This window comes from Octopus bimaculoides, chromosome 30 (genome assembly GCF_046866305.1).
Source record: "Octopus bimaculoides isolate indiv1 chromosome 30, ASM4686630v1, whole genome shotgun sequence".
Lineage (NCBI taxonomy): Eukaryota > Metazoa > Mollusca > Cephalopoda > Octopoda > Octopodidae > Octopus > Octopus bimaculoides.
Genome location: NC_142957.1, coordinates 18658635 through 18678557, shown reverse-complemented (window position 1 = coordinate 18678557; position 19923 = coordinate 18658635). Strand labels below are relative to the sequence as shown.

General features: G+C 40.7%; 1 protein-coding gene across 1 annotated transcript in view; it reads right to left on the bottom strand.

The window, feature by feature from the left end:
• Nucleotides 1-19923, bottom strand: part of LOC106882211 (uncharacterized) — a 62578-nt gene that overhangs the window by 2856 nt on the left and 39799 nt on the right. The window contains exons 3-5 of the mRNA XM_089346068.1: nucleotides 9606-9659; nucleotides 8889-8963; nucleotides 1-26 (exon numbers count right to left, since the gene is read on the bottom strand). The exon at nucleotides 1-26 is cut by the window's left edge and continues 22 nt beyond it. Coding sequence (XP_089202194.1) covers nucleotides 1-26; nucleotides 8889-8963; nucleotides 9606-9659 — 155 coding nt within the window. The remainder of the gene's footprint in view (nucleotides 27-8888; nucleotides 8964-9605; nucleotides 9660-19923) is intronic.

Genomic DNA, 19923 nt, shown 5'->3' with positions numbered 1-19923 from the left:
GATTTGCCGGAAGAATTTGTAAGGATCTGAAAGAAGAACAAAAGAAAATAGAATCAGATTTGGTCACGTGCATGTTGTTTGTGTTGTTGTTGTTTTTCATCGTTTGCTTGTTTCATTTTGTAGACCGCGGCCATGCTGGGGCACCGCCGTGAAAGTTTCAAGTCGAACAAATCGCCTCTTGTACGTTTTTTTTAAAATTAAGTCTGGTCCATATTCTATCGTTTCTTTTGCCGAATCGCTATGTTACGGGTACTTAAACAAACTAACACCACCAGCTGCTAAACGGTGAAAGTGGTGACACACACAGTCACAAAGAACACACACAGTCACAAAGAACACACACAGTCACAAAGAACACACACAGACACAAAGAACACACACAGACACAAAGAACACACACAGACACAAAGAACACACGCAGACACAAAGAACACACACACACACACACACACACACGACAAGCTCCCATACAGTTTCCATCTACCAAATCCATTCTATGTTCGGCCCAGAGTTATAGTAAAGGACATTTGCCCAGGGTGGCGCTCTGTGAGACTGAACTCAAAATTAGAGGTCCTCAATGGTTTAACTGCCTGCTTGAAGAGCCGAAAGAGATAAATATAAAAGGGGCTTCTACTGAAGCATAATAAAAATAAAAGGCATTGGCTAAACTCGTAACGACGGCACCGGACCAGCCAACCATTCGAGGATACACTCGAAGAAGATCAGCTGCTACAAACTCAATCAGAGACCAACTTCCTTCCATAAAGTGTCAACAGAACCGAAAGAAAATAAATAAAGGCGGTGCTCCAGCGTGGCCGCAGTTCTACCACTGAAAACATTGTAAGAAGAAAAAGAATGTTGTTGCAAAACCCGACTGTTTTTTGTTTTAACCACGTAGACATGCTTGCTACTGTCTGAGACATAACTTCCAAAATAAATCATTTAAGATGGAATAAATTAAGGACGAGACGTTCTAAAGATGTCAGCGTATGTTTATTGAAGTCTAATGTACGACATGGCTTCTGTTAATAAGTTTACAGAACAACTCTCAGACTTTATGCTCGTCTGTCTGCACACATACATACATATATACACATACATACATATATGGATAGATATGGGTATAGTTATACATACATACATACATACCTACATGCATACATAAATATGTATATAAGACTCTGCACTATCGCACATGGCTCTAGTAACACAAGAATGGATGGTTGAAAATTTTCATGATCACATAACCCCTAACATTTGGCCTCCTAATTCCCCAGATCTCAATCCATTGGACTATTACATGTGAAGCATTGGTTGAGAGAGAGGTCAATGAACACGGCCATAACACCAAAGATTCTTTTAAAGCTGCCATAGTCCAGAGTAATGTCCAAAATGAACCAGGACCTCATGATTGGAGCATGGAGAGGATTTAGATCTCATATAGAAGGGTTATTTTTATCCTCATAGCATTTTTTGATAAATAAAGTTATTATCTGTTATAATATATCCGTTTTTTTTTATAAACATAAATCTGTCCTCAAATATCTTACGCGCACCCTGTGTGTGTGTATATATATATATATATATATATATATATATATATATATATATATATATATATATATATGCATGCACATACACGCATTCACAAATAGAATCACAGACATGTATGCATATATGTATGTATATATGTGTATATATCTCTCATACACTCTCTATGCCTGTATATGCATATAAATACTAATGTATAAGTGTATGCATGTGTGTGTATTTATACACATATATACACAGACACTCACACACACAGAATACATACCCCGTGTGACATGTGAATCCAACTGGCGTCGAGGCTGGCATCTTTTAACATCACAAATGATGACATTTATGTGCGTTACTTTCTCACCTCCACTTTCAGAGAGCTTCAAACCTCTCCCCGTCTTCCACCCCCGCCCCCACTCTCTCTCTCTCTCGTTTGTTGGTCATGTGTCGGCAGTGCGCGCTCTGCTTTGCCGTCGAGTCGCACTGTACCGGAAGTAGATTGTGGGATACTGGGATATGAATGTGTTCGGTCGAGAGCAGGAATTAATTTGGGAAAAAAAAAGTAGGGTGGGAAAGAGAGATGAAGAGAGTGAAGAGGGAGAGAGAGGAGAAAGGAGAGAGGGGGAGAAAGAGACAGAGGAAGAGAGAGAGAGAGAGAGAGAGAGAGAGAAAGAGGGAGAGATAATGTAGGTGCTGGAGGGAAATGATGAAGGGGAGAAGATGAGGTGAGGCGTGGTGGTGGTGGTAGGAATGACAGATGGATAGATAGGAATATAGGCAGACAGAGAGATTGAAAGAGATAGACGGATGGGCAGACAGATAGACATGGAATGATAGAGATGAATTGAGTGGTAGAATGGTGGATAAATGAATAGTCAAATACATGGGTAGATGGACAGCTTTCACTCAGTAACGTCGCTGCTCGAATTTGCCCATCAGAAAAAATAGTTTCGGATTGCGAACATTTCGGGTTCCGACCGGCTTTCGAGACCGAATCAAATTCATTGATTGAAGACGATGGTTTAGGGTTATTCAGGTATCGCACCAGTTGTGCCATGAGACTGAAAGTATCTTACATTGTCTGGGTCTTCTGTTTTCATGCTGTGGAGGAGCAGACGTGGCTGTGTGGTAAGAAGTTTGCTTACCAACCACATTGTTCCGGGTTCAGTCCCACTGTATGACACCTTGGGACTACTGCAACCTCTCATATCCTTATGAGTGGATCTGGTAGACGGAAAGTGAAGTCCGTTATGTAGGAGTGGCTGTGTGGTAAGTAGCTTGCTTACCAACCTCATGGTTCCGGATTCAGTCCCACTGCGTGGCACCTTGGGCAAGTGTCTCACTTCTATTATAGCCTCGGGCCGACCAAAGCCTTGTGAGTGGATTTGGTAGACGGAAACTGAAAGAAGCCCGTCGTATATATATATATATATATATATATATATATATATGTGTGTTTATATGTTTGTGTGTCTGTGTTTGTCTCCCCCACCCACAACATCGCTTGACAACCGATGGTGGTGTGTTTACGTCCCCGTAAAGTAGCGGCTCGGCAAAAGAGACCGATAGAATATGTACTAGGCTTACAAAGAATAAGTCCTGGTGGTCCAGCCTGGCCACAGTCAAATGACTGAAGCAAGTAAAAGAATAACAATATAAACACACACACACACACACACCACACACACACACACACACACACACACACACAAGCACACACCACACACACACATATATATGTTTATATAGAATTGCTGTTATGAAAACGTTAGAATTTTGTTTCGTCTGCCAAATGCTCTGCGAGGTGGCATGAATCTTCGGGTAGCTATAAAAATACCCGAGAGGTGACAGCCTGGGCGGCGGGGCGGGGAGAGGGCGACGGAGATTAAGATATTTTATAATCACTGGAGTAATTAGTTTTAAGGTAATTGTCTATTCAGGGCAGCGCTGGTGGGGGGGGGTGAGCGTACTTAAGGCTAATGAAGTATGTTAATGTACAGCCGTGGACGTGTGTGTGTGTGTGTGTGTGTGTGTGTGTGTGTGTGTGCGTGTATGAGGGAGAGAGAAAGAGAGAGAGAGAGAATATTTGTATATATGTTTGTATATATGTGTATATAAGAAGTTAAACACTCACACATACTTAAACTATTTTTCTCATCTTGACGTATGTATATAAAAATGCGCGTCGTGAACACATAATACATACATACGTTCATACATGTATACATACATACATATGTATATTATATGCGTATATATTTATGTTTAACACACATACACACACATATGTATAAATATATATGTATGCATATATTATGTATATACATGCATACACATACGCATATAAGTATATGCATAAGTGTATGTGTATACATACATATGTATGCATATATGTATTTATGTATATATATATGGTGTGTGTGTGTGTGTGTATAAATGTTCATATATGTATATTTATTCACATGTGTGTGTGTATTTTCATATACATATCCTTAACATACATGTACCTTTGTATGTGCGCAAAGACATTCCTGCAGCCTGTCACTAGTTTTACACACACACACACACACACACACACACACACACACGAGCTTGTTTATATATCGTGTGTATGTCAGTGGTCGCTATAAAAATGCCACGTTTTAACCATGTTTACACTTCAGAGATCTTTGTAGTCTTCTTCCTCCTTGTAGATTATTACTTATATACCCAATACAATCGCATGACTGTATATCACGTGGAGAGATTTGATGTTCCCTATATAGATCCGGCGTAACTATATATAGGCGCAGGCGTGGCCGTATGGTAAAAAGCTTGCTGCCCAACTACTTAGTTCCGGGTTCAGTCTCGCTGTATGGCACGTTAGGCAAGTGTCTTCTACTACAGCCCCGGGGCGACCATAGGCTTGTGGACGGAAACCGAAAGAAGCCTATCATCTATCTATGTATGTATCTATCTATCTACATACATATATCTGTGTGTGGGTGTGTCTGTGAAAGATAAAAGAAATAACAAAAGAAACTACAGAATTGAGTAATCACCAAAGTACAACAATTTTAGCTGGAGTTGAAGACTCTGGAGAAGCTGCAGAGGGAAGCCCAGGAAGAGGAACAACAACCAGTAGTAAAGGTGCAAGACTTTCCGAGTAGGAGGGTGATCACCGTACGTGGAGTAGAAGGACATAGGAGACGACGGAGACAAAAGTCAAGGAAATGTATAGGTTTCGTTTACAACCCTTTTTGTAAGTAACCAAACATTCATACCAACCACAACACCGCCACCATCACCACCACCACTACCACCACTACCACCACCACCAAACTCATCACCACCACCATGAATACCACTAGTATCAATACCGCCATCTCCACCAGGACCACCTCCATCAAACAACGCTGTTATACACTGCCATACTCAAACACTTCGACGCCACCATACAATCGCAACACCACAGTACAACAGCTGTACTATTCAACGCTTCCATACGCACTTGATAAGACAACGGTCATAGGACTACACCATCACGAGCCATTTCCTACACCAGCGCCACCAACACCAAAGCCCCCCCCCCCCTTAGGGGACGTCTAAGTAGAGGTTTTTTTCAAGAAATATTCTAAGTATGAAAATTAATGACGGACCTTTGGAATGAAGTCTCAGCAATGAACTTACCTGACTTGCTTCACGGCTGAATGGCTTTAAACACACACACACACACACCTATATGTGTGTATATATATACATACACACACGTATATTGGTGTGTGTATATATATACATATGTATCATAATCTATATCTATCTATGCATGTATTATGTATTTCTACATATATATATATATATATATATATATATATATATATATATATATATATATAAAACTTACTTGGGAAAGGATATATATATATATATATATATATATACACACACACGTATGCATATCCATATGTATATATATATATATATATATATATATATATATATATATATATATATATATATATATATATATATATATATATATATATCTTTACATACACATACATATATATATACAAACACATACACACATATATAAAGATATATGCATCTACACACGCATACACCGTCCATATCCTTGAGCGGACATTAAGTAAGGTGAGTGGAACTGTTTAGTGATGAAAACAAGATTACGTGACTGAACACACACACACACACACACACACACACGTATATACAGATTCCTGCAAGTCTGTAATGCAAGCGGCGGCGGTGGTGAGCAGGACGGTGATGGCGGCAGCAAATTGTTTGCTCAAGGGATTAACTCGTTACAGGTTAATAAACTCATAGAATATTTTCCCTTCGGCAGACTTCGACCTCCGCCGTCACAACGCTGTTGTTGTTGTTGATGCTGTTGTTGTTGTTGCTGTTGTTATGCTTTTTGATTTTACTTACTTTTTCTTTCTTTCGTGTTGCCATTCCATCGCAATTTCGCTTCCTTTGTTTTTTTTTCTACAGTGCTATCCTCCCTTACTCCTCCAAACACTCGGTGTGTGTGTGTGTGTGTGTGTGTGTGTGTGTGTGTGTGTGTGTGTGTGTGTGTGTGTGTGTGTGTGTGTGTACAGTATATATATATGGTAGTTCTCGTAGGTTAAGCTTTTACCATAATCCCCTTTCATATATTCTATGAGTTCGCGTTTCTCTCTCTCACTCCCTCCTCTCTCATATATATGAGACCAGAAATATATATATATATATACATATATATATATATATATATATATTTCTGGTCTGAACTGCTGGAGATGTTGGTGTTCTACGCTAAGTCATCCCATAAGTTTTGTCCGATTTTACCTTTTTTAAAATTGAATGAAATTTAATAGTATTTTAGAATGTCAAATGGAATTAAAAATTATCTTTATGCATTTGTGTACATTTAAACTAATTAAATATTATTTTACAGAATAATAGAATTAAAATTTCATTGAATGAAAACCTTTTCTAACATGGAAGTATCCAAAGAGCATTTAAGGCACATAATGCTTTATGAGTACAAAAAAGGAAACTCTGCAGCCGAAGAGACTCGAAACAGACACTCAGTTTATGGGAAAGGATGCTTGAAGGAAAGAACTTGCAGAAGATGGTTTGCAAAATTCAGAAGTTGAGATTTCAGCCTTGAAGATGAAGATCGAACAGGACGTCCAGTTGAGTTTGATGATAAGCTCCTTGAAGCATTACTTGAAGAAAATCCTGCATTCTCAGTTGAAGATTTGGCAATAAAGCTTAGTTCAAACCATACAACTGTTCATCGTCATCTTCAACAACTTGGAAAGGTTCCTAAACTTGGAAAATGGGTGCATCATGAATTGTCCGAAAGCAACCGCAAATCCCGAGTTGACATCTGCTCTTCTTTCCATTCTCGCGAACTCATTTCACCCTTTTTGGATTGACTTGTGACTGGTGACGAAAACTGGATCTTCTATCGAAATGTTAAACGTCGTAAACAGTGGCTTGGTAAAAGAGAAAAGCTCAACCACAACCGAGAAGGGAACTTCATGGGGAAAAGGCTCTTCTCTCCATCTGGCGGGATTCCAAAAGAGTAATTCACTTTGAATTGTTACCACCTTACTGTCAGCAATTGGAGTGTTTGAACCAAGCTTTGAAGAAAAAAGACCCGCTTTAGTGAATCGAAAAGGAGTGATGTTTCATCAAGAGAATGCACGACCCCACACTGCAAAGATCACATGACAGAAAATCGAAGAGCTTGGTTGGGAAAAAATTCCTCATCCACCTTATTCTCCCGACCTTGTTCATTCAGACTTCCATTTGTTTCGTAGTTTACAGAATCATTTGGGGGACATAACTTTCACAAGCCAGAAGGAGGTCAAAACTGACATTTCAGAGTTCTTCACTTTGAAACCAAAAGAGTTTTACATTGATGGGATTTAAAAAGCTTGTAAATAGATGGAAGGAAGTCATGGATAATCAGGGAAAGTACATTGATGATTAAATTTCAATTAAATATAACATTTGATCACTTGTTTTCTTTATTCAAAATTCGAACAGAACTTATGGGATGACATGATATATATATATACACACACATATACATCCATTCATGTAAACTCATCCACGCTTATATGTGTATGTGTATATGTATCTCTCTCTCTCTCTCTCTCTCTCTCTCTCTCTCTCTCTCTCTCTCTCTCTATCTATCTATCTATCTATCTGCCTGCCTGTCTGTCTGTCTGCTCTGTTTCTTATGCATATACACATATATGCATATAAATATGTGTGTGCACGTTTGTGTGTTTGCATGGTTAGATTAGTGTATGAAAATATTTAAAAATAAATCGCGCGAATGATATTTGAAGAGTATTTGCAGTATCTAAACCAATTCAGCTCAATAAAAGAATTCGCCATCATCATCATCGTCATCATCGTCATCACCACCATCGTCGTCGTCTTAATAATAACGATGATGATGATGATGATGATGATGATGATGATGATGATGATGGTGATGATGATGATGATGACAATTATATTATTATTATAACTTTTGTCATTATCATCTAATCATTGTCATCGCCGTCAACATCATCATCATCATCATCATCATCATCATCAGTTGTAGTATTTCATCTCTCTCTCTCTCTCTCTCTCTCCCTCTCTCTCTCTCTCTCTCCCCCTGTGTTTTTCTTTCAAATATTTATTCCCAAACAGTTTCCCCCTTATTCACCAATGAATAATGTATAACAATTCATTTGTTTTCGCCGAACTCCTGCGGCCCCAATAAAATATTCAACGCCCATTATGAACGGCAGCAGAGTGTCAAACTGTCCGCTCGTCACGACGCTCGGCAATCTCCGGCCTTCTCCGTCAGTCCCCATTTCTTGCCATAAAATGAAACATTCTCATCAAACCGCAGCGTTTCACCTTTGCATTCTCTTCGGTTTGCCTCGACATCAGCACTTTCATCTTGTATCTCTTACTTGCTGAAGTCATTGGACTGCGGCCATGCTGGGGCACAGCCTTGAACAATTTTAGTCGAATGAATCGCCCCACCCATCACTACCTTTTTTTTTTTTTAAATAAAAAACTGGTACTTGTTCTATCGGTGTCTTTTGTTAAACCGCTATGTTATGGTGGCGCAAGCACGCAAATCAACTCTAGTCCCTGTTTTTTGTTGTTTTTTTTCGGCTAAGTCTGGTATTTATTCAATTGGCCTCTTGTTCTTCGAACTGAAAAGTCACGGGGACATAAGTAAACCAACACCAACGAACACCAACACACGCACACACACACACACACACACACACCCACACACACACACACACATATATGATTATAGTAAAATAAATCGTACTTACCCTGAGAGCGCCACTGTGAATGAGCCCCTTCAAGACCAGTCTTGGACAGAGTTTGCAAAGTGCCGGGTAAATATCCTGGTTGTTGGTAATTGTAGTGGTGGTGGTGGTGGTGGTGGTAGTAGTGTTAGTTGCAGTCGTGGAAAAAGAGGAGGGTTGTGGAGAGCGAGAAGGGAAGAAAAGAAGAGAAACGCAATGGAATTAGTGGACGAAGGAAAGTGGATGAGTATACGATAGTGATGATGATGATGGTTATAATGGTGACGACGACGAAGTTGATCATAATGATGACGATGACGGACGACGATGATGAGTGATAATGATGAAGATGCTGATGACAATGATGACGATGGTGGTGATGGTGATGGTAATAATGGGGATAAGAATGGTGCTGCTGCCGTCGCTGTTGCTAATGATGATGATGATGATGATGATGATGAAGATGATGATGATGATGATGATGATGATGATGGTGATGATGATGACGATGATGATGATGATGATGATGTGCGTGTGTGTAAAAAGCCGAAAGCCGTCACTCACAAGCGAGATATATATATATATATATATATATATATATATATATTATATCTATGTGTGTGTGTGTGTGTGTGTGTGTGTGTGTGTGTGTGTGTGTGGTTGTGAAGTGCCATCGTCTCGTTAGTCTCGTTCGTTATCGTACTTAATTCACAGCGTTCCTCTGTGTGCCATGCCACTTACCTTGGGAGACTGGTGCCGCCTGTGAGGTCCACGGTGATTTCGAAAAGGATGGATCTATGGAGGAAAAGAGAGGGAGACACATTGAGAGAATGAAAGGCAGAGAGGGAAGGAGATATATATGTAAATAAATAAATAAACACACACACATAAAGGTAAAGTGCAAGGATCAAGGTGTAGGAAGCGAGGAAGCATCAAGCAGTCCATAGCAGAAGGTATAAAAAACAACCTTTTGGAACAATGGCGGTTTTATTGACGCAGAAGGTTGTAAAGTTTTTCCATATCAAAGTTTGATGAGCTGAAACAAGTTATTTTATAGTTTACGGTTAGCAACCGGGGTTGCTGTGTATACGGATTGAAACCTAAAATTACGGAATGGAATAGAATCTCCCACGCTCTTCGACAGAAAGGATTAAGAGGGGAAAAAAAACGATGAGAGATAAAATGTGTAGATTTCATATACATATATATAGGAGCACTCCGTCGGTTACGACGAGGGTCAACGGAACAGTTTGCTCGTGGCTGAGCACTCCACAGACACGTGTACCCTTAACGTAGTTCTCAGGGATATTCAACGTAAGACATAGTGTGACAAGGCTGGTCCTGTTTGAATTACAGGTACAACTCATTTTTGCCAGCTGAGTGGACTGGAGCGATGTGAAATAAAGTGTCTTGTTCAAGGATACAACGCATCGCCAGGAATTGAACTCACGACCTTACGATCGTAATGCCCTAACCACTAAGCCACGCGCCTTCACACACACACACACACACACACACACACACACACACACACACACACACATACATACATACATAAAAGAGGGGTACTGAAAAGTTCCTGGTTTTAAGGGAGTCACGAAAGGCCTGGTTAGAAACCCAACCTTCGAAGTTCTTTTGCAGGGTTTAGATAGACTGAAGGACCACTGCAAAATGTGTGTGTGTATGTTTAATAAAATCATAATTAACTGATCGTCCCGTATTTGCTTTTGCTCGCCTTCACATAAAACCCCCGGTATAGCTAATCCAGCATTCTGGAAGATGCTGGCTGAGGTTATTGCATGCGTGTTTATACTAACGAGGTGGGGCTCCATCTTGCTGTATAATGAAGTCAGGGACGTCTTCTTCCAACTGGGGCAACAACCAAATGGACAATATATCGAGATACGAGTGGTGTCAAAAAGTTCCCGGACTAGTTCTGTAGCGCGCCAACAGATGGCAGCACAGTGAGGGCTAGCAGTGACCTTCATGAGGCAGTGTGCCGAGTGACTTTGCTGTGTTTATTTTGCAAGTTGTGAAATTTTTGTTTTTGTGATCACTTGTTTGCTCTAGTCTTCGATTTTGTCATGGACAAGAAAAAAGAGACAACGCGAAATTTTGTATTAAACTTGGGAAGTCTTCTATGGAGACATTGAGCATGCTTCGGCAAGGTTACGGCGACGTGGCCAATGCGCCATACGCAATGTTTTGAGTGGCAAGAGCGCTTCAAAAGCGGAAGAATGTCCCTGGAAGATGATGAACAATCTGGAAGACCCGCCACGAGTGTTACCCTGGGAATGTGGAATTGTGCATCGAGAATTCGATCCCTCGGAACCAGACCGTCAATCGAAAGTTCTAGTGTGACGTTTTGAAACATTGTAGGGAGGACATTCGATGAAAGCGACCGGATCCGTGGGGCGCCAAGAACTGGATTCTTCACGACTACAACACACCCTGTCACCGAGCTCTTATCACATGTGAGTTTCTCATCAAAACCAACAGGGTATCACTTCCGCACCCGCCCTGTTCATCAGATTTAGCACCTGAGGACTTCCATATTTTCCCCCCGAGATGAAAATGTAGCTCAAAGGTCGCCATTTTAACACATTGAGCGAATCGCAGAAGGTGCTCGATTCGCTTACGGAAAACGAAAACTTTCAGGCCGGATTCCAAAAGTGGCAGGAAAGCCGGGACCTGTGGGATTGCTGCGCAAGGGGACTATTTCAAGGGAGATGATGATAAAACTTAGGTAAATAAGTTTTTTTTTTTTTTATTAAACATAAATACTTTGAGAATCTTTTGATACCACTTCGTAGGTGAATCCTGTAATTGTGGACCAACCCTTTAGAATATATGCGTGTGTGTGTGTGTGTGTTTGTGTGTGTGTATGCATGTATGTATGTGTTTAATATCTTGCCAAAATATCTGAGGGATCTTGATGGGGTAGGGGGTGGATGTTTTCAAGAAACACCTTGACGTCCTGCTCCCCTAAGCTCCAGATGAACCACAACATTTGGGTTCAAACGCATCAAAGAATATATATATACAAGGATGGTAATCACACACACCGCCATTACTACCGCCGCCACCATCGTCAACAACCAATATAACAACAACAATAACAACGGTAACACCATCACCACCAACACTACCACCACCACAACTACCACCACAACCACTACTACAACCATCACCATTGTCACAATCACCTCCATTAACAACAACAACAATAACAACATGCTCCTACCTTTGTCGCATGCCACCATGTTTGTCCTTCTCCTCCTCCTCCTCCTCCTCCTCTTGCTGGTCGTCCAGATCGGTAAGCCCCCGTGGCACCCTCCTAGCGATGATACGAACGAAGGCTGCGGCACAGATTTGCTTGTCATACCGAACACCGGAGTGCCGCCGCCGCCGCCGCCGCCGCAACAGCAGCAACAGCAGCGGCACAACAAGAACGGGTTCGATCCTGCCAAAGTACAGTTCGACGACCTCAGTTGTACAAACACGGGTCGCATCACGTGTGTGTGGACTTCCGGTGCAGAAATGGCGGGAGTTAGTTCCACGCCGTCAACAAACCTTGTGTCCATTTAACAGCAGTAGCAGCAGTAACAACAACAACAACAGTAGTAGTAGTAGTAGTAGTAGTAGTAGTAGTAGTGGTGGAATGTAAAAATGTAAGACTATTTAATTAGTGAATACTTTACTAATATGGTATTGAGTACTCTATGCGTGTATGTATGTATGTATATATATATATATGTATGTATCTATGTGTGTATGTTTGTATTTATGTATGTATGTATATATGTTTGTATGTATGTATTTATGTATGTAAGTATGTATGTGTGTATATATGTATGTGTGCATGTACGTATGTGTGTGTGTATGTAAGTATGTGTGTGTATGTATGTACGTATGTATCTGTGTGTGTATGTGTGTGTGTATATTTCCGAACGTTTCCCTTTTCCCGTTTTAAATTCCTTTGTTGTTACTTTGGGTTTTTTTTTTCTCGCAAAACATTTGTCTCTGGAACTTTCCAAAGATATTTCTTCCTTTTCTGCCTTCTTTATTCTCTTTCCAATAAACAAGTATTACTGTACTTAATTTCCAATTAGTCACTTCCTGGGTTCAATTCTCGCGCAGGTCGACATCAATTTTCCTCGTTCGTGGGGTCGATGAAAGGAAGTCCTAATACCAGTGATATACTTGGGCTCATATAATAACCGACACTTTCTCTTCTCTCAAATATTGCTTGCCTTACGTTTTTGCGAAACATTTTTTTTTTTTTTGCAGCATCCGGCTCTTCTCGTCCTCGGTTCAAATTCCGCCGAGGTCGACTTTGCCTTACATCTTTTCAGGGTCGATAAAGAAAGTTCCAGTTGAGTCCTGCAGTCGATGTAATCGACTTACACCCTCCCCACAAAATTCCAGGTTTTGAGTCTATAGTAGAAAGAATTATTATTTTTATTAATTTTTTTCCAAACTTTACGTTCTCAGTTCAAATTCCACCGACGTCGATTTTGCGTCTCATCCAATAAGTACCAGTTGTGTACTTGCGTCGATGTTACCGAGGGACCCCTCTCCTCAAAAATTGCTGGTCTAGAGACAAAATCAGAAAGAGTTATTATTTTTATTATTTTCTTCTTCCGGCTTTACGCCCTGAGTTCAAATTCCGCCGAGGTCAAATTCACTTTTCATCGGTTGGGGGTCGATAAAAAATGTCGATATTTCCAAACTTAAAAAATTACTTTTCGATAAATGAAATGATTTGTTTCTTAATGTCACATTTTTCTTCATCTATTTTCGTGAGCGGCAAGACTGGATGAGGTTGAATGGATCTACTCAAAGGGGGAGAAAAGAAACTGGTAGAAGAGACTTCCGATGCCTTGGAGAAAGCACAAAGTAATCCAGGATTTTTTGGGGAGGGTTTCCCCGAATTACCTTAAAGGGATTGCCCCGCTCTTAGGGCTTCTATTAATTTATTTTCCTTATTTCCATTTTCATATCCTTTCGTTTTATCCTTATTATTGTTGTGTCTCCTTCAGATCTCTGTAAACCCCACCTTTTTGCGTGTTACATTTCATCTTTTCATTTAGCCCTCAATGTCTTCGGTCCTTGTGGCTAATAAATGAAATCATCGCCATTGTTGCTGTTGCTATTATTATTATTATTACTATTTTGTCTTCAACGGAGGTGTCTGGTCCTTGGAATATCCCTCAATCTGTATTTAGGTGTATATATAAATACGCGTATCTTCGACCCGGCTTTAAGTGTTATCCGAGGTGTGAAAACAAAAATTGCGCCAAACCACAAACTAGAAACGACCGCGCCGGCCTGAGATGCGAATTTGAATGAACGAGCCGCGTACTTTCACTTTCGCTTTCGCTTCTAAGCAGTTTTACGTGTCCCAGTCCTGTCATAAACCATTATACTACACACACACACACACACACGCACAGTAAATAAGTATAACCTATCTACATATACGTATATGTATATATACACATACTAAATAGATATGCATTTAGACATACGTATACTTGAGTATCTTTCTCTCTCTCTCTCCGCTCTCTCCCCATCACCTCTCATTTTTCCCTATGTGTGTGTACAAATACCTATACATGCATGCATACATATATATGTATGTGTGCGTGTGCGTGTATGTACGTGTACTTATAAATATACATACATACACACACACATATACACACACATACACTGTATATTTGTATGTCATATTTGATGTTTCTTATGCTTTTGTTTAACGCACTAAGTATTGAGAACGGATCTATCCCAGAATGCCTTTGTCTCGTTTCGCGCCAATGAAGTTACTTAAGGCGAATATCATAGAAACACACATACACACACGAACAGTTATAAAATGACGCATACACACACACACACACACACACATTCACACATTTATTCATACATATATATATATATCACAGACAGGTGCACACACACACACACACACACACACACATACAAACACAGACATTGGCCCACACATATACTTACATATATGTACACAAAAATGCACAAATATACGCGTATTTAAACTCATACACATTCATACATTGATACAAACATTCACGCACTAAATATGCACACAAATACAATACGTACACCCCCACACAATCATTTATATTATGCAGACACACGCACACAAACACACACATACCAAGTATTCACACACATACACAACAAACTCACAAACACATACACACATTATACAAACATGTGTCGGCAAGGGATACATCACATAGTCATTTGTTGTGCTAGAAATAGCAGCCAAATCAAACTCTACATGCTTAAAATATGAAGGCCAATCATTGGGGTGCTGCCACTCTAGATGTTTTCATAGTCAGCAGCCGTCCGCCACTGGTCGCTCTCTCCTCCGTCCAGTCTTCGGTGTTGTCAAAGCAGAGTTTTCTGTGTCAGCCTCCCTCAAATGTGCCCCGAAGAATGGTTTTGGATTGGAATTTGTAGTGAGATAGATGACCATAGCAGGCCAGCCTTCGTCTTTTTACCTGCGCGAGGAGTGGTTCCTGTCTGTGAGCGCATTCGTTCATTTGTTACCTGACAAAGCCGTTTGCTTTGTGCTCTGTGCACGGAACGTGTAGCAGCCTGGATTCTTTGCTCTCGGTCAGCGGCAAGAGTCCAACTCTCACATCCATACGAAAGATCAAAATCACCAAAGTCTTGGGAAACTAATGGAATTGCTTTCCCATATGCTGGTTGCTCTTACAGGGTGTACAATGACTATCTTGTGGGAGGCCAATGCGAGGTCAAAGGGGTCATCTATGAGGCTGTGGTGATACTAGCGATCATAGTAAAAGCAGCAGCAGCGGCGGTATCGGCAGCAGAAACAACAACACTGACGCCAACGACACTACGGCCGGAGATGACCACCACACCGACACCAGCAGCTGCGCCAGCGAAGCTACCGGCCGCACACTCAATATTAGCAACGACGGCACCCATACCATCGGCGACAGTAGCGCCAACGCCAGGGCCAGGGATGACCACCACAACGACAACAGCTGCAGCACCTGTGGCAGCTCCAGCAGCACTGACGGCAACAACAACAACAACAACTCCTTCTCCCCCGTTCGTCAATTTCTACGATGGCTGAAACGAAGGAACAGCATGCTTCCGTGAAATTCTGTTTTTTGTTGGGGAAAACGGCAGCCGAAACAGTTGTCGTGCTTCAAACAGCTTACAAGGACACTGCCATGATGCCACGAGCAAAACACAAGTTCACGAGTGGTTTCCATGCTTTTCGGATGGTCACTTGTCGCTTGAGGACCAACTTCGTTCAGGACGACTGTCGACCTCTCGAACGAATGAAAACGTCATGAAAATTCACGAACTGATCTTGCTGGACCGTCACCGAACAATTGACAAACCTGTTGATATGACTGGTATGTCCTGGAGCTCCTGCCGACGAATTTTGAGCAAGGAACTGTGAATGAAAAGAGTTGCAGCAAGATTCGTGCCTCGTTTGTTCACAGAAGATCAAAAATAGTCACCAGTGAATGCGTGTTGCGAACTGAAAGAATGTTTGGAAGTCCGTCTGGGTCTTCTATCGAAGGTCATCACTAGTGACGAAAGCTGGTTCTACAGAATTTGCAGATGTGGAAGAGGTGAGGGGAAAAAAATACAACGGAGGCGTAAAAGGGTATCACTTCGCAAGAGTTCCAGCACCGCTTCGAAAAGTGGAAAACCCGTCTGGATCGATGTGTAAGCATGTAAAACTAAGTGAATAAAATGATATTGCAAAATTCCGGCTTCTTTTGGGTACCCACTTCGTACATAACATAGATGCATACATACATATATACATAAGACAGTAGGGTGACTAGAGGGAGATTTGGTTGCTATTTCTACCAGGTCAAGCTACCATGTAGAGGCCTCCCTCATTAGCTCATACATACATATAAACATACATAAGACAGTAGGGTGTAACTTGAGGGAGATCTAGGTGCTATTTCTACCAGGTCAAGCTACCATGTAGCGGTCTCCCTCATTAGCTCATACATACATATACACAAACATAAGACAGTAGGGTGTAACTTGAGGGAGATTTGGGTGCTATTTCTAGCAGGTCTAGCTACCATGTCGATAGGGCCCTAGTGTGCACGAATGTGGTGTGGTGCTGCATTAGGCGGGGGTGGTGGTGTCCTACAATGTTATGGTGATCACTTTCTGCTGGTGTTTCTTATTCAATAAAGCCAGTTTGGTTTTGTGTTCGGTCAACCGGAGACAATGGCGCGTCCTGACGACAGAGAGAGAGAGGAAGAAAGAACAGCGATGGAGAGGCGCGGTGGAGGGGAGGGGAGGGGAGGGGGGGAGGGGAGGGGAGGGGGAGGGGAGGGGAGGGGAGGGGCGGTCATGTGGTGGTGGTGATGGCAGTGGCGGTGGGGGAGCGGACTGGGTGGTGTTGAGGATGCGGGCGAGAATAGTAATGCAGTAAAACACACACATCACAGATGCATATTAAACACAGACATACACAGATACGTATATATATAAATATATATACGTGTGTGTATGTATGTGTGTGTGTATTTGTATATATATATGTGTGTGTGTGTGTATATATATATATATATATATATATATACACACATATATATATATACAAATACACACACACACATACATATATATATATATATATATATATATATATATATATATATATACACACGTACAAACACACGTCTGCACACACATACTCATACATATATGTGTGTGTGTGTGTAAGTGGTCGGTCTCCCTGTTTAAGTAGTTGGCCCCAGGACACAATGTTAACGCTACCAAACACACATACACAGAGGGAGGGAAAGAAAATAGCGTAACAGCAATTACTGGCATTAATAAAGTAAATGAATAGACCAATAACGAAAACATAAATCACATGTTGATGGAGCTGGTAAGAGGAGGGGGGACAAATAAAGAGAGAGAGAGAGAGGTGAAGAGAGAGAGAGAGAGATAGGTGAAGAGAGAGAGAGAGATTCATATCATGTCCACAAGATATTGTGATATCCATAAACATGCGTATATAGACAGATATATAGATAGGTAGGGAGATAGATAAATAGATGGATAGATAGATATTTAGATAAATAGGTAGATAGACGGTTAGATAGATGGATATTTAGATAAATAGATTGATGGATAGATAGATAGATAGATGGAGGGATTGATAAATAGTTAGATAGATAGGGAGATAGATAGATAGATGGATGGATAGATAGACAGACAGACAGATAGATACACGACGAAAAAGAAGAAAGAATGAGAAAGGGATCATCCGAAGAAAAGAGGCAACGAAGGCTTGAAGTAAAAACAAAACAAAAACCGAAAAACAGGGGCCAAAGAAACGAGCAAATGATAAATAAATAGATAAAGAAACATGTAAAGATTCCATTTCCCGCCTCTGGCCTTTTCGTTCAGCGTGAAAATGTCCGACGGCAGAGTTCGAAACGTCGTTGGTGTTAGCGTTCGAGAGACGGATAGATAAACTGTGGTAGTGATGATGGTAGGGAGGGATGGGCATGATGGAGAGGTTGTTCGTATAGTTTCTAGGTTAAAGTAGCCATGTTTTTTTTCTATATGACTGGTATATACGTGTGTGTGTGTGGGATGATTATATTTGTGTTCTTTCTTCGGTTGGTTGGCTTCTTGAAAGTTATTACACGTGTGTGTGTGTGTGTGTGTGTGTGTGTGTGTGTGTGTGTGTGTGTATGTGTGTGTGTGTCTGAGTGTGTATGCATGTGTGTGTATGTGTACATATAAAAATATACATACATTATATCTCGATTTCTTTCGATGCACACACACACACAAACATGTATCTTTTATTTATTTATATTTTATTGATTTCACTCAGACTGCGGCCATGCTATAGTGACATTTTGAAGACTTTATATATATGTGTGTGTGTGTGTGTGTGTGTGTGTGTGTGTGTGTGTGTGTGTGTGTGTGTGTGTGTGTGTGTGTGTATTCACTCTGTTTATTTTCTCTTATTTCTTTCTGTTGAAGAGCGTAAGTTCGAAACGTAAAAGATTTTTTCACTTTCCCGAGCGTCAAACTTATACACCCACTCGTTGTTTATACACCTGTCTTTGTCTTTTGTTTTTCTATAAATTTCAACTATATATATATATATATATATATATATATATATATATATATATAAACATATATATATATATATATATATAAACATATATATGTATATGTATGTATATATACACAGACAAATATATTTATATATACACAAATATTCGTGTATGCATGCGTGCATGCACATATGTATGTATGTATGTAGACCTGCAAAGAGGGACGGGATTTTCCCAAAATTGTGAACCCCAGGGATTTAAACAAACCAAATGACGGGAACTAATTAAAGCTCTGCCCCCTCTCTATCCCCCTCCTTTGCAAACACTCATATATACACACATATATGCGTATGTATATACGCACATTCGCATATACATACATATATATACATGCATATTGGTGAAGAAGAACAAAAACGCAGTCAGATACACTCATACATATACACACAGACACACACGCACACATACATGCATATACACACAAGCGCACACTAAAATAGATTCAAACATATACACGAAAGAAAGAAAGAGAGAGAGAGAGGGGGGGGACAGAAATGGAGGCCCTCATTAATTCCTGCCATCTCCATCGAGTCGAACCGGAAGTGTGTATCTGTTCAACTATTGTCTTCCATTGTCATTGCCAGCGTAAACCGGAAGCTGGTTTGGAGTTGCAAAACCGCTCACATTGCTGCCGCCAGGGGAAGGGGTGGTGGTGGTGGTGGGTGGGGGTGGGGAGTGATAGGTCGGAGGTGGGTAACGTTGACAACTACTAAGACCGAACACGCATCTGTTAACATCTAACTTCTTGTTGATGATGATGATGATCGTTTGTTTGTTTTTGTTGGTTGTTCTGTTTCCTTTGCATGTTTCAAAACCTCTTTGAACGATCATCAAAAACTATCGCAAAAGACCATCGTCTCATCTATGTG